We start from the raw sequence: 16,501 nt of genomic DNA, 5'->3' as shown, positions 1-16,501 counted from the left end.
TATTCTGAAGTTATCGAATTGTCCTTGAAGTACTCGGAACTTCGCTGAATATCATGAAACTATCTAAAAGTATCTAAATTTATTAGAAGTTCTCTGGAATTTCTTGAAGGTATCACTGCTTGCTAAAAGTTCTCAATTTTTTTTAAATAATAGAAATTCGTTGATTTTCTCTAATCAATTTTCTTGAAATCTTCATGATATAACACGCTTAAAATACTCTCACGTTTTCCGGATGTTCATATAATTTTTATCACGTTCCAGAAATTCTCTCGGAGCTTTGCTGAAATTTCCGGAAATTCCCTGAGTTTCTCGCAACTTCTTTAAGATTTCTACAATTTTCTTGAAATAATTTGAACTGCCCTTTGATTCTCTAATCTGTCTTGATGTTCTCGAAGCTTCCCTCAAGCTCTCAATTTCCATTGAAGATCTCGGTTCTGGTGCTCGGAAATAAATGGAATTCTCGTAAACACCTTTAAATTTTCCTGAAATTCTCTGGGCTTCTGTGAAGTTTCTGAAATATTTCTGAAGTTTTCATAAATTCTCTGAAGGGCTCTGTACTTCCCTGAAATTCTCAGAACATCTTAAGGGTTCTCGATTTTTTTTCAGCACATCATGGAACTATCCTGAATTTTTCTAAATTTTCCGATTATAGATCTTTAAACTGCTCCAAAAGTCTTGAGTAAAGCTACGGAAACTACTCTTAAGATCTGAAATTCCCCAAAAATCTCTAGATTTAGCTTTTCTGAGGTACTTAGAATTTCTTAAAAATTTGCACAATACCCCTCATGTTTTCTATATTTCTCAAGTTCTCACCTGTGAAGTTCTCTGAAATTCTAGGAACTCCATAAAAGTTCCCGAAAATTTTCAGATGCTAAAAGAACCGCTTTGAGGTTCTTAAAGCCTCCAGTAAGTTCCCCGTATTTTTCAGCTTGGACTTACTCAAATTAAGTAAGTCTTAAATTTCAACAATAAATGGGTTTGATTGTAAAGCTGCTTCTTTAAAACTGATTGCCATGTCTTAAAAACGTTTGGGTAAATTGCTGTTCTTTTTGATCCACCAACAAATAACATATTTTTAACGCATTTGAAAAAAATACCTTTTTTATTAAAAATCTGGTATTTATCCATTAAAGTACTGGAAAACCTGGAAAACTTAGGTAATTTTATTTAGAAAAATTAGTAGACACCCTGTAGATAGAGAAAGACGATTAAACGCCACAAAGCAAAGAATGATCAATCTTGAAATAAATTCACGTTTAAAAAGTTGACAATAGTGACTGATTACAAGAAAAAGTGACTTTAGTGACTTGGCCTTAAAAAAAGAGAGTTTTTAGTGACTTGCTTGAAAAAAGTGACTCGCTACCAGCCCTGCAATAGTTGATGTGCTCTTTTTTGTTGTTGGTCGTGATTTGCTCGATTGGTTCCGCTCTTTGACAGCTCAATTGGTTCCCGAGATCCTATCCGCCAGACTATGAATATAGGCCCTTATTACGGGTGTCACTTCACGGTGAAAACGAAGTGAGGTGACCAGTTCTCACTCACGGTGAAGTGATTGCCGTGTAAATCATATGGGAATCACTTCACCGTGAGTGATAAGTTCGACAGTGAGCATGCATAAGGGCGAAAACGCGATGATCGATTCTCTTCATCGATTTTCTTTTTGCATTGCTACAGCTAAGCGAAACAATTTTCTAGAATTTGTTCAATGCAGAGTAGTAACAGGTTGTATTGGCTATCAAAATCAACAGCAAACGCACAGAGAAACGTTAAATCTAGCGAGTTATTAACAAAAGAGAAAATCGACGAAGAGAATCGATCATCGCGTATAGGCCCTTATGCATGCTCACTGTCGAGTTGTCACTTCACCGTGAAGTGACATCGGTAATAAGGGCCATAGCGACTATAGCTTTAAATGGATGTTGTGAGGAGTTCTTTCATCGGTTTTAAACGCACTATGGGTTTCGATAGAATTAAAAGACTTTTTTTTATTTCGACTATCGTCATTCTCGTAACGCGCACAAGTTCTATAGAATTGCTTATAATCCCTAAATCGGGTTATATAATCTAATGGCTTACGAATGTAAATGAGATTGTTTTCCATTACTTTATTAGTATAATTATAAGAAAATACTGCCAATCTTACTTTGGAGAAGGAATCTGGCGGATAGCTGCGTTGTAATTCAGTTGCCAGTAATTTAGATAGAGATTCGATACTATCATAAATCCAAAAAAATAGAAATCACCACACACAAAAGAACGTTCGAAATCGTAGAAGCTTGTTATTAAGCAATGCATATTTATTTTATGTTAAATCACCCTCCCGGTTGGTTCCGGAAAATTCCCGGCACGAATACTAATTTTTTTCTACTTGGAAATATGGAAGTATTAGAATGTTTTTTTTTTTCGTTTGTCCATCATTTCGGAAGAGATTCTGTTCTTCATAAATATTAGTTTTGAGCACTGGTCGCAAAAATATGTTCATTGTTTAAAGATTCTAGCTAGGTTCTAAATGTTAACCGTTTTTCGTCGGTTTGCATCTGTAAATAGTAATGGGTTGGAACACTCTCTACGGCAGATCCTATCAAACGTAAACCTGAAAACTCGTCGTGCATTACTTACTATTGGTATAATAGTCACAACCTACTTGTAACGTTTATTAAACTATTGTTTCTCCTCTTGTACAGAGAGCTAGCATATAACTCGGGTTCGACAGAACGGAAATTGGTGTTTACATTTTTGATTACAGTCCAAAGCAAAGGCAAATATCAAAAGTGGTAGGTACGTACATAAATTGATCCTAACTCTATAAAACTAATAGAATGCACTTTTGGGAAACGAAATTTTTGCTATCTAGAAAATGGAATACACGATTCTTACTCAACAATATCAACCTACAGCTAATAACAAAGCACAAGTTAGCACGAGTGACGTTGTAAAAATAGTAAAAACAATAAATAGTTAAATATACTTCTGGTAAATATATGCTGGTATTAAGATAAAACAAAAAAGAAAAAAAAAACTGGACGCCAATCTTGCGCCTCTTACAGACTTTTGATGTGTCGGGATCGCTTCAGCAAAATACAGCACGCGGTAAGGCCGTTGGAGAACTTGCCCAGCTCGGACATTGGCACCGTCTGTCTAGGAATGTCCAGTTTCTGCGAGAGGATCTGGCGAAATTTGAACGAAACGATGTTAGCTTACGTTTTACGGTAAAATTGAACCGCGCAGATGACTTACCGCCGCCGAATGGGGCATTTCCTCGCTCAGGCGATGGATCAGCGTCCCGTTGACGAACAGCACGTTGGCCGCCTGTTCCTCCTGCAGCGTCAGGGTGCTGTAGGTGTAGGTGGCTTCCCGTTCGATCCGTTTCAGTATCTCCTGGGACTCTTTGCTCCGGCTGACGCACAGCACGTCGGTACCGGCCATCGAGACGTAGTACTTCAGGTGATGGTGTTCGGTCACCTGTGCGGGGAGCGATAACGGTAGATGCGAGACGGGTAGAGGGTTAGTTTTGTTTTTGGCAATGGCAGGGGATAGTTATAGCAACTCGCGGAACTAAGCTGGGGTAACAAGGTAAGCGCAACATCAACCAACGAATAAACGTAAGCATGAACGATTAACAACAGTGCGTGGTGCATAGAGTGTGTGTGTGAAACTTTCTTCTAACAGGTGACAATCCTATAGCTTAACATATAGCAAATTTTGTATTGAAAGAGAACAAATTAGAACAACATATCCCCTGGAGGTTCGATCAAAGATTACTTTAGGTCAACGCATTCGGATTTGTCAGTTAAATCTATTGCCTGCACGAGTTAGTGACTTGAGCCGAGTGCATCGGTGAATGAACCATCCACTCCAGGACAAGCAGTGAACTAGCAACGATAACAATTAAAACACGAACTAGCTGGCTATATGAATGTATCCGCTAGACTATTTTGGGCCGACCTTTTGTCTCGACACAGCAACATTCCTCCAAGATAGCGAGTGCGGTAATCGGTCTACTACAGTACTTGGAAGTTGTCGAAACCCAAGCAGGGTGTCAATTCCAAGCAGGGTTCAGCAGCGGTCCACGTTAGAAGGCAAACTAGCTGTATCACACCTGGGCAAATGATGGAAGGCATACTTCCTTTGAACTCTGTCAAATCTAGCTATAATGCAAGCTTGATATGGGCAGCAGGCGACAGTACACTTTAAAAAACTTAACCAACTGAAGAACAGCACAGCATCTTCAGGTATTATAATAGCGAACGACGAGTCTTGAGAATTTTTTGGAATAAAACATCGGATAGCTTTAGTCAGGATGTCATTGTAGTGTGGATTGAGGGTCAATTCACAATCGAGTGTAGCTCCTAAACCTTTGATCACGCTAGCTCGATGACTCTAACTAGTGACTGATTATAATCAACTGATGAAAAGGAACTAAAGGATGATACGGTCAAAATTTGGTCAATATCAACTTGACGTATTTCTTTCAATTTTGCATTTAAAAAACCTGAACACCCCTCATTTTGAAGGTGTGTGTGTGTAGAATGTTGCTCCTATTTTGATTTTGGAATTCATTCTTCAGTTGTCAAAATGCCGTCCAAGCAAGAAGAGCAGCGTATCAAAATTTTGCTCGCGCATCGCGAAAATCCGAGCTACTCGCACGCAAAGTTGGCAAAATCGCTAAAAGTTGCCAAATCAACCGTTACAAATGTAATTAAAGTGTTTGGGGAACGTTTGTCGACAGCCAGGAAGTCTGGATCGGGGGGAAATCGAAAACCGGAAGCCGCTGAGACGACAAAGAGAGTTGCCGGTAGTTTCAAGCGAAACCCTAACCTCTCTCTCCGAGATGCCGCAAATAAGCTGGGTGTATCGTCTACAACCGTGCATCGAGCCAAAAAACGAGCCGGACTATCGACTTACAAGAAGGTAGTGACTCCAAATCGCGATGATAAACAAAATACGACGGCCAAAGCGCGATCCCGGAGGCTGTACACGACGATGCTGACGAAGTTTGACTGCGTGGTAATGGACGACGAAACCAACGTCAAAGCCGACTACAAGCAGCTTCCGGGACAGGAGTTTTATACGGCAAAAGGAAGGGGAAAGGTAGCAGATGTTTTCAAGCACATGAAACTGTCAAAGTTCGCAAAGAAATATCTGGTTTGGCAAGCCATCTGTACCTGTGGCTTGAAAAACAGCATTTTCATAGCTTCCGGGACTGTCAACCAAGAAATTTACGTGAAAGAGTGTTTGAATAAACGTCTGCTGCCTTTCCTGAAGAAACACGGTTGTTCCGTACTGTTTTGGCCGGATTTGGCATCTTGCCATTACGGTAAAAAGGCCATGGAGTGGTACGCCGCCAACAACGTGCAGGTGGTTCCCAAGGACAAGAACCCTCCCAACACGCCAGAGCTCCGCCCAATTGAGAAATACTGGGCTATTGTCAAGCGGAACCTAAAGAAGACCAAAAAAACTGCTAAGGGCGAGCAGCAGTTCAAGGCAAACTGGCTTTCTGCGGCGAAGAAGGTGGACAAGGTGGCTGTACAAAATCTGATGGCAGGGGTCAAGCGTAAGGCCCGGCAATTCGGATTTGGAAAAGCGGAAGCCTAACTGAATATTTTTCCTGAATTTTATACTAATTGAACTTGAAAAAGAAATTTAATTTGATTCTTTAAATAAACGATTTCACCGATTTACACGCGTTTTCCCTTGACCAAATTTTGACCGTATCACCCTTTACATACAGTAATGACCCGAATTTGTCAGCCCCACACTTTTATCTTTCAATAATTTCACGTAACGGTGCCGGTGGTGTAGTGGTAAGCGTGATTACCTCTCACCCCAGCAGGCCTGGGTTCAATCCCAGTCGGCGCCGCCGGGATGTTCTGAGGCATAACATCTCTGATCACGCCTTCCTTCGGATGGGAAGTAAAGCCGTTGGTCCCCGGTTCATGAGTTGATGGGTCGATAGGTAGGGTCCAGGTGTGGGAGCTGCCTTCCTGGCACGTCGGTAGCATTGGTGCTCAGCACGGAAAACAAGATCGACGGAAAAAACAAACCAAAGGAAAAAAAAAAAATAATAATAATTTCACACAACTGGAATTGCAAATCTTTCTCATTCATCGTCAAGATGGATGTTTTAAGTATACTTTGGTGCAATAAGAGCACTGACAAGTCACATGGGTTTCGTAGATCAATTTTAAATTGAGTTTCATATACTGCCGTTCTACGCATATCTGGCCTATGTTCTAAAAGTTACATCTGAGAAAATCGCAAATATTGTTTTGAATCATTTCTGCTCATTGGAAAAAAAAATATACGTTAAAATAAGTTTGTTTTATTCTTATTAAAAGTCCAAGTGTTAACTATTTATACCAACTTTATTTAAGCAAACGAACTTAACACGGCGAGGACTATATCGATAATGATGGCTGACGGTGCTGCGTATTTTATGCTACCAGCATGTTGTAGTGATGAAAAGATCAGTGGTGCCATCAATACTGCAACATCTTCCGCTTTCTTCAAAAGCATTCAGAACTGTAGATGAAAATCCTTCAACTTTTCCGGCACACGAGTAGCTCTTTTAGGACGGTCAATTTTTAACGGTGTAATGGGACGAACCCTTTTTGATTTGGCACCCGTTGACATTTGATTTACCGGCGGCGATATCGGCGACGTTACAGTAGGCGACGTTTCGGCTATCACCTCAGTCTCCGTTTGACAAGAAGGAAAAACCTGATTGGATTCTCCGTTCAGCAGCGAGGAAGTTTCATTTAAGCAGATCTCAGGAGGACACATTGGATAGGATGACATTGTGCGGCTCGGCAGCGTATTGGGATCCTTACGCGGCTTTAGGTGGACCAAGGAACGACGGTATTCCGCCCCGTTGACGTTTACCAAGTAGGATCTGTCGTTGTATCTATGGAAAATCATTCCTGGCGTCCAAAGTTTCGAAGATTCAGGATGCGCTTGAACGTATACCGGAGAACCAATATTCAGCTCCGGTAATTTTTGTGTCTTCCGATCATAATGCAATTTCGATTGTTTACGGTTCTTTTCTATTCTAGCGGGAACATCCTCCACCACCTTCGGAAGTAGATTAGTTGCGGCTGTAGGAACACCACAGCGAGTTGAGCGTGACAGCAAACGCGCAGCCGGACTAGAACCAATTTTGTTTGGAATGTTGCGCCAGTGAAGCAATGCATACCAGAAGTCAGATCCACTTTCTTTTGCTTTCTTCATCAGGTTTTTTGCGATTTTGACTGCAGCCTCTGCCTTTCCATTGGCTTGTTGGTGATGGGGAGCTGATGAAGCCAATTCGAAGTCCCAATCTACAGCAAACCGACCCTTTGTGGTACTCCGTAGCGTGAAAAATTTTGCGTACACGCAGCGATTACAGATTTGGGAGTCAAACCTTTCAAAAGATTAACCTCGAAGAAATCCGAAAAATGATCTGATTATCTTTTGGCTAGTGAAATTTGTACCGTTATCTGTAACAACCGTGATCAGAAACTTACATTTGGACCCATTCATTTCGGTAAAGAAGACGTCCATGGAAATAAGCTGGAACGGATACATGGGGATCTCGTGACATTTCATCGGCGGATTCTGTTGTGACGGTGCATACTTAGCACATACTGCACATCCTTTCACCAAATCCTTGATTTGGGAGGTCATCCCCGGCCAGAACAGATTAGCACAAGCCAACCTCAACGTAGCTTCTATTCCATTGTGGCTTGCGTGGCAGCTCTCAATCAACTTTTTGCGAAGAACTTGCGGAACCAGAATGCGATCCTCACGGAATACCAATCCATCTTGAGTCGAAAGCTCATTACGATAACCAAAATACATCTTAATGCCATCAGGAACACTGTCAGCGTACTTGGGCCAGCCGTTTCGGATGTAATCAATGATCAACTGCATCGCTTGGTCCTTTTCTGTCTCCTGCATAATTTCATTCAATCTGGCGCTTGACACGCAAAGAAAGTTGCTCAGCTTCACCTCTTGAATTGCTTCGAACACCTTGAAAATATTCTCCTTCTTGTACTCGTCTCGAGCTTCGATGTTTGACAACGGTGCACGAGACAGTGCATCAGCCATAACGTTATCTTTTCCGGTGACGAATTCGATTGACAAATTATATCGTTGAAGGTTGAGCAACATGTGTTGCAAACGACGAGGTGCTGACAGGAGCGGTTTGCGAAACACAGTTATAAGCGGTTTGTGATCGGTTTTGACCGTAGCTTTCGGGTTTCCAACAATCAACTGATCGAAACGAACACAAGCGAAGACTATGGCCAGCAACTCCTTCTCGATCTGAGCATAGTTCTTCTCAGTTGCGGTCAACGTTCTCGATGCGTATCCTATTACCCCGTCACGTTGAAACACTGCTACTCCAAGGCCGATGCTACTTGCATCGCACTCGATAGTGAGAGGATGATTTACATCATAGTATTATATCCGATACCAATGATTTTACCTGACAAAACTCGTCTTCTTCCACAGAGGTCCACTTCCAAGGTTCTGCTTCCAGGATCAGCTTTCGAAGGATGGTCAAATTAGCGCTGAGATTCTTGATAAAACGACCCAAGTATGTAATCATACCCACGAACCTATGGACATCTTTCCGATTCTGCGGCCGCGGAAATTCGCGAATAGCCACGATCTTCGACTCATCCGGTTTGAGACCCTCGTCGGTGAGAACGTGCCCGTAGAACTTCACTGATCTTTCACACAGTTTAAGCTTCGATTTGTTGAGTTTGATGTTATGAAGCTCCAACTGACATAGAAGTTTTTCGAGGCAATTGTTATGTTTTGCTAATGCCTCCTCAAGTGTATCTCCAATGCCGTATACGAGTAAATCATCCGCAATGCACTCAACGCCGTCTAAACCTTCGATAACTTCTTGCAGTTTGATTTGGAAAATTTCCGGTGCCGGAGCAATTCCAAACGGAAGTCGTGTCCAACGGTACCGACCAAACGGAGTCCAGAACGTTGTCAGTTTACTGCTTTCTTCATCCAGTACGACGTGCCAGAATCCTTTCCTTGCATCCATGGTGGTAAAAACCTTCGCCTTGCCCAGCTCCGGTAGTATTTCATCCAACGTCACGAATTGAAGATTCGGTCTTTTGAGCGCTTTATTGAGTGGAACTGGATCCAAGCAAATCCGAACTCCTGATTCTGGACCTCCACGTTGAACAATCACGATATTGCTCACCCAATCCGTATGACCTGTTTCTTTGACAATTATTCCATCATTGTCAAGGGATTCCAATTCACTTTTCAGCTTACCTCTCATCGCTATAGGCACCCGTCGTGGAGCTTGGACGGATGGTTTGACACTGTGATCTAGCTCCAAACCAACAGTTCCTGGAAGTTTTCCGTAGCCAGTAAAGAGTTCCCGATGACCATCGACGAGCTTCTGCGCTTTCACCCGATAGATGTTGAACAGCTCTTCCGACTGTGCTGATAGGTGACCTGACTCCGGTTTGCCAAACGACACTGTGTTGCAAAATTTAACTAGTCCGAGTTCACGGGAAGCTCTTGCAGACAACAGCGGACGATGGTCAACATCCACTACTTGAAGCACCAAGAGAAACTTCTTGCCTGACCGACGACATGGGACTTTCACTTGTCCCAGAACGTTGATTGGATTGCCCCCAAAGCTCTGTAGACGGAACTTTGATGGAAGCAGTGGTGGCACTTGAACTCCGGACAACTTTATCAAGGTAGCATGCCCAACAAGACTGGTATTAGCACCGGTGTCCAATTCGCATAAGACGGTTTTCCAAGACTCACCGAGCTTCAGATTGATTTCCGCCAGAACGCTCCCTCCGTTGCTTGAGTTGTCGTAGGTCTTGCCAATTTCGTATTCTTCTTCCGTTTCTGTTGACGATTCACTTCCTGAAGCAGATTCCCTTTCCGATTCGCTATCCTCTTTCACTTCTTTTATGCGCTTTGACTTCCAGCTCTTCGATTTCCCTGCTGCTTTGCACACTTTCTCGAAATGGTTTTTGCCCTTGCAGCGGTGACACCGCTTACCCAAGGCTGGACACACTCCCTTCGTGAGCTCATGGACATCTCCGCAGAATTTACAGCGCAGTAATTTTTGTTTCGATGCTCCTTTAACCTTCGTTACTTTGTTCACTTCTGGAGAAATTCCGAGCTCCTGTGACCTCTTTGCAGCGATTTCTTCGGCACGGCATAAATCGACAGCTTTTTCCAGAGTGATGTCTGTGATGGTTAACATTTTCGTTCGAAGACGAGGCCATTTATTAGCTGTTACAACTTTGTAAGCCAACAGTTCCTTCTCCAGCGCACCCAGTTTGGCAACCTTCGCATGTACTTTGAGCCTTGTATTGAAATCGTCGATTGATTCTCCGGACGATTGCACAGCCGAAAAGAAATCAAGGCGATCCACGATTACGTTCCTCTTGGCTATCACCTTTTCTTTAATTGCTGCGAGCGCTGTTTGTGGATCCACTCGCTGTTCTGCAGTCAGCTCAAAGTTGAAGAACTTCTTTCTTGCTGGTTCACCAATTACCGACAGCAAAAAACTCACCTTCTTGGCATTATCCGTAGGAGGCCATTTATCCATATCGATGGCCTTCGAATAGTTCTCCCAGCTCCTCTCAAAGAATTCGAAGTTTTCCGACATGTCGCCCTCCAATGATAGAGGTGACGGCTGCGGTACTGGAACATACGACGCACTTGCTTGTGGTTGTGTTACCTCTCGAAAAGCTGCTGATTCACTACGCGACAATGCTGTTACTGTATTCATCAGATGCGTAAATATTTTCGTTTGATGTTCCAAGAACATCTTGAATTGGTTATTATCCATATCGATGAGGATTTTTGAACCTAAATCACATGAAATTTTTCACTTGACAAAATGGCCGCCGACGCGACGAAACACGAGCGAACAGCTAAGATTTTTTTTCTTTTCACTCTGTGTAAACAGTTCAATAACTTCCGCGATTTCACTTTATGACGCCGGAAACAGTTAGAAGCCTGCGGCACTTCCTGACACCATGTTTTATTCTTATTAAAAGTCCAAGTGTTAACTATTCATACCAACTTTATTTAAGCAAACGAACTTAACACGGCGAGGACTATATCGATAATGATGGCTGACGGTGCTGCGTATTTTATGCTACCAGCTTGTTGTAGTGATGAAAAGATCAGTGGTGCCATCAATACTGCAACAAAGTTAGTACATTGTTTACATTTCAACCGAATCAATATGTTTTAGTTATTATTATTATTAATTTAATTTATTTGATAAGGCTCAACCGAATTAACTTTACATACCCGAGGATTCTTGTTCACTATACAATAAATCTTAAAACTATAGTCAAAAGGTACAACACAACAAACACTTTATCTTCCGTTATCCAAAAAGCCTCCTCCATCATAACGGGAGCCGCTTCCAGTGGTTTACTTGTATGGCAAATTCGCCAACGAGGGTCAGAGCGCTTCCATTGTAGCAATGGACGCAAATGTGGTCAGCACTCACACATTCATCACGAAACGGTTGCTTTTCAAAGTCGACGACGCATCGACTGAAAGAACTGCTGATGAAGAACAATGAGGAGGACCACACAAAGGTTGCTGCCGAGTAAACAGTCGATCGCGTGACACACATTGAGAGTGGTCTGCTTCTGTCGACAGCCGAGTGAACACTGATGTTTTAGTTAAAACTACAGAAATTACCTTCAGCGAAATCAGTTAAGCCCATTTTTATACGATTAACATTGAGTGGGACTGTTATTCCTAGAAATTTGCACTGAAGTAGGAAATTCTACGCATGTCAGTCCCACTAGAAACTGTTACTTTCCGTGTTGCTTTGATGGCCACTGTTGGGGAGGATTCAGATTGTCCGAGAGAAATATATTTCTCTCGCACAATCCGAATCCTCCCCAACATTCTCAAAGAATTTTATAACCTCAATTCAAGATGCCCGGGAAGTTGTACGAGGTGCGATCAGCCGGACACCCCGGCGAAGGTGATGTTAGTCCCGGAGTGGAAAATCGTGAGTTTTGGTGTGAAAATTGCACCGCGAAGTGGGAAAAGAAACGGAAGGGTAAGAATGTGGAAAATCCTCCACCGAAACCCAGCTCGAAGAAACCCGCTACGCAGAATCTCACCGTGCCAACGACCTCCTGAGCGGAATCTGCTGAGGAAGCAGAAACTGGTGAAAAAGGTAGCAGCCCAAGTAACATTTAACGTTTTATGAAGTACTACAAGGCTTCTATAAAACAACATTCATAAAACCCTGGTCAAGATAGCTTTGTCTATATTACATCCACCAAAACCCTATTAATACTAGAATCTGTCTAGTTGGCCCACCCTGAAGAAGGTTCTAAAGAGTGCATTATCGAGACATTTCAAGAATGACTTGCTGCAAAAAGGTTATATGACGAATGCATTGAGAGCCATTTGAAATCCTTATTAAAAGTACAATAAAAGCCATTTGGCATCAAAACTTGTGCCATTTGCCTTTGATGCTTGCTAAGCGCACTAAAAATAAAGCATCAATCAAGATAAAAAGGGATACATAAATATCGTCCGATCTTGCCAAATTCATTGTTCAAAAATGAATCTGTCAAAAATCCTCATAAATTTCCTCACCATTAAAGTGAAAGAATTACTAAAATTATCGAAACTCATATTGTAGTCTATTTTTAGGTGGCAGATTAAATCGAATGTGAAATGTGCTTCGGAAGATCGAAAAAAATAAGTCCGCCTTCGGAAAACGATGATATGACTAATTATTTTTAATTTAGGAAATAAAATATAGTTATATGTTATGTTAATCATTGCTCCCAGCCGAAACAAATTGATGATTTTCGTAATCTCTATTATTTAATTGATGAAAATAACATTATTTTAAAGGAAAAACATCTTGAAAAACGAAGATTGTAAAAAAGCAAATGCAATAATCACAATATGGCGATAGCATAAACATTAATTTTCCATAAACCATTTGTGAAAAAGCTGTTTTGCTTTGATGAAATCGCTAACAAATGCAAAACATTTTAATGCGGCTTTTATGAAAACAATTTGCAGACTGAATTGTTTTTATCTGAAGCCATTTTGCTTGATCCTATTCCGTTCAATTTTATGACGGCATTAATGGTGGCAAAGTTGCCTGGAAAAAGTTAAACGTCAAAATTTGTTTATGTTTCGCTATTTTTGTTGTGCGATCATTGCAACGATGTTCTACTCCAGCGTTGGATCAACAAGTTGCGTGTCATCCTTGATAAGCGCACATAAACTTCATCGCATCATCCGGAAGAAGGAAAACTTTTCGGTAACGATTAAGCTTCCAGGAACAGTTAACCCTTTCGCCGAATGAAATCGTTGTTATGGCTCGGAAGGCAGCCGATTTCCAGCTGACGGACAGCTTCTGAAGTTTCCTGTAAGCAGTTTTTCGCAGTCCCAGTTTGGCACTGATGCTATTCGGATCACACCTCAACGTTATTTCTGAAGAAGACTGCCATTGACAATATGCTGTGTATTCCCATCAATGCTTCGAAAACCGCATTCACTTCGCTCCTCTCAGTCAGCTGCTTTGTTTTTGTTGACCAATTTTGTCGGAGCTGCCCTCCCAGAAAGTTCTGGAATTGGATTCCTTTTCTCTTCCATCGACAGCATTGCTAGAATCATTATTCGATTATCCTTTGGCATTTCCTCGTGACTCTGCGTTTGAAAGCCCCACTCGATTATGTTTTGCTCTGTCTCTAGGCGGATCCATCTTTATAGTTTTATTTGTAAACAGTGGGTGGTTTTGTGACACACTTCATTGACACCAAAACGCATCAATATATGCTTTTTGATCCCGTTTGAAAACGAACGGTTTCATAATTTCTTTTATAATGATAAAACACCTTTATGGAGTATTTTGTCGTGACATCAATAAAACAAATACCAATTGATTTACTGAACAGTTTTATAAAGGCATAGAATGCCGCATTAAATTCATTTTTAAAACCAGAAACTTTTTGATTTTTTGGTCAGGCTTTGAAAGGTTTTTAAAATAGCATAAAGCTAAATTACTAATCAAGAACGTTTTGCACTTTTAAATGCTGTATTTAAACTAAAAAGATTGCTCATTACCGTTATAAAACAACAATAAATCAGAGTGAAAGCCAAAAGGCTGTTAAATTGTTACTTGGGAGTGTTGCTGGTGATAATCCGGGTGATGAAAAACCCTCAGAAAAAGCAGGTCGAGTTCCGTCGTATGGAAGAACAACTCTTGAAAGCGGAAAACGAGCTCAAGATGGAACAAGTTATCCGCGAAAGGCAGCTGAAAGTGGAGAGGATTCTGGCCGAGAAGCGACTGTTGATGGAGCTGGAGCTTAAGGATAAACAGCTGGCGCAAGAGAAGCTTATGTTGGAAAAACAGTTAGCTGAAGTGGCAGCATTCCAGCAGAAGAGACGTTTACTTAGGGAAAAGTTCGAGTGTGAGAAGTCCGAGCTTAACGCACCTGCCAATGATGAGCAGGAAGGCGCGGTTGTAGGAAAGCTGGAGAAGAAAAGTGCACTTGGTGGTAAGCTCCACAAAGTAGATGATATCGAGCCCTCCCACAGCCGTGTGTCTGACTGGTTGAAAAACAAGAAGATTCCAACACACGGCACTAGCAACGTTGGTGAGCACGAAACCCCTATGCGGAATCCGGATGTGGTCAGACACCAGCAGAGAGGAAAATGTGCTGCACAGGAGGAGCAAGATAGCAACGACGATGAGAGCGATGAAACCCCAGAATCTGGAACCGCTTCAGTAGGAAGTTCGGAAACCCGCGCATCCGTGGCCTGCAATTCACTGGCTGACACAGCATCACGGTACGAACCTGGACCTACGCGAGCTCAGCGTGCAGCTCGGCAGATACTTTCAAAGAGGAGACCTGAAGAATGGCCACTGCACAGTGGTCCAGAATGCAGATTTAGGTGGAATGATATGTTTTGAGCCTGAAATTGGAACTTTAGACTAAAAGTCTCTTCTACAAAGTTGTTCCTTATAGTTAGGCCCTCATTTTTATGACAATGAATTCTAGGGTGGTTCCTATTATCATTAAAATTAAAAATCTAACTTTTTTGTTTGAATAAATTAAGGTATACATTCTTCGGCAAAGTTATAGCTGAGCTAATTTTAAGCAATTTTGTTGAAAATAACTTTTTTGTATCTCTTAAATTGGCCGATTTAGAGCTATTTTCTTGAATTGAATTAGGGTGGCTCTTAAAAAAACAGTTTTTTTGCTCTATTTTTCTTATTTCGAATTTCTCAGCAAAGGTGTCTTCAGATAACTTTTAGATCTTAAGAAGGCGCAAGTTTTTGCTGCACAAAGCTTTTCAATATCTTTCGCCGATCAAGAGTTATTGACGTTTTTATACTAAAAATATGCACTTTTCAAATGTTAATATCTTTGTTTGGGGCAAACAAAAAAAAAAGTTTTTTTGCAGTATTTGAAAGGGCGTATGTTATTCTCAATAATATGAAAAAATTGGAGGCATGTTATTTTTTTAAACTCGTATAAAATCAATTTGAATTTATTCATATTCTTTATTATATTTGAGTATATCTTTTTTGTTAGAAAAGATACGGGCAACAAATCCAGCTATAAAACATTCGTCTTAAAGAGTTTTAAAAGTCTCTAGAAGATGACTTTCATGATAAATTTCAAATAAAAAAGTTATTGGCAAAAGATGGATTTCATAGGACCACTCTAATGACAAATTTGTATAAAATGTGCTAGTACATTTGTTTCAATATTTGGACATTTAGTGTCTTCGAAGAAGTTTTTGTTCTTAAAAATTCCCTTCTTTTGGTGTTTGCAAACGTCAGGGTGGTCCTCAAATTAGGGAATTTTTAAAACTAACTTTTTTGTTTTACAAAATAAAAACATGTACTGTTTGAAAAAGTTGTAGCTAAATTAATTGCAAGCAACTTTGTCGAAGAATTTTTTTTTTTGTATCTCTTATCGTTCTCATTTTAGAGTATTTTTTCGGAGTTGACTTAGGGTGTTCCTGGAAAAAATAGTTTTTTAGTAATAACTTTTTTATTTAAAATTTCTCATGAAAGTTATCTTCTAGAGAATTTTAAAACTCTTATAGACGAATATTTTATACCGGAATTTGTTGCCTGTATCTCTTCTAATAAAAAAGATATACCCAAATATAGTATAAAATATGTCTAAATTCAAATTGATTTTATACGAGTTTAAAAAATAACATACCTCCAATTTTGTCATAATATTGAGAATTACATACGCCCTTTCAAATGCCGTAAAAAAACTTTTTTTTTTGTTTGCCCCAACCAGAGATATTAACATTTGAAAGTGCATATTTTTAGTATAAAAACGTCAATAACTCTTTATCGGCGAAAGATGTTGACAAGCTTTGTGCAGCAAAAACTTGCGCCTTCTTAAGATCTAAAAGTTATCTCCAGACACCTTTGCTGAGAAATTTGAAATAAGAAAACTAGAGCAAAAAAACTGTTTTTTCAAGAGCCACCCTA

General features: G+C 40.6%; 1 protein-coding gene across 1 annotated transcript in view; it reads right to left on the bottom strand.

Moving 5' to 3' along the window:
* Window positions 1-2,803: 2,803 nt before the first annotated feature.
* LOC135717517 (N(G),N(G)-dimethylarginine dimethylaminohydrolase 1) overlaps window positions 2,804-16,501 on the bottom strand; it is a 39,931-nt gene continuing 26,233 nt past the window's right edge. Inside the window, exons 5-6 of the mRNA XM_065239650.1 lie at window positions 3,238-3,462; window positions 2,804-3,167 (exon numbers count right to left, since the gene is read on the bottom strand). Coding sequence (XP_065095722.1) covers window positions 3,042-3,167; window positions 3,238-3,462 — 351 coding nt within the window. The 3' untranslated portion in view covers window positions 2,804-3,041. The remainder of the gene's footprint in view (window positions 3,168-3,237; window positions 3,463-16,501) is intronic.

The sequence above is a fragment of the Ochlerotatus camptorhynchus genome, unplaced genomic scaffold (assembly GCF_037179485.1).
Source record: "Ochlerotatus camptorhynchus isolate MF236.1 unplaced genomic scaffold, CSIRO-AGI_Acam_v1.1 ptg000060l, whole genome shotgun sequence".
Classification (NCBI taxonomy): Eukaryota; Metazoa; Arthropoda; class Insecta; order Diptera; family Culicidae; genus Ochlerotatus; species Ochlerotatus camptorhynchus.
Note: the sequence above shows the minus strand (reverse complement) of the source record. Positions and strands in the feature narration are given on the sequence as shown.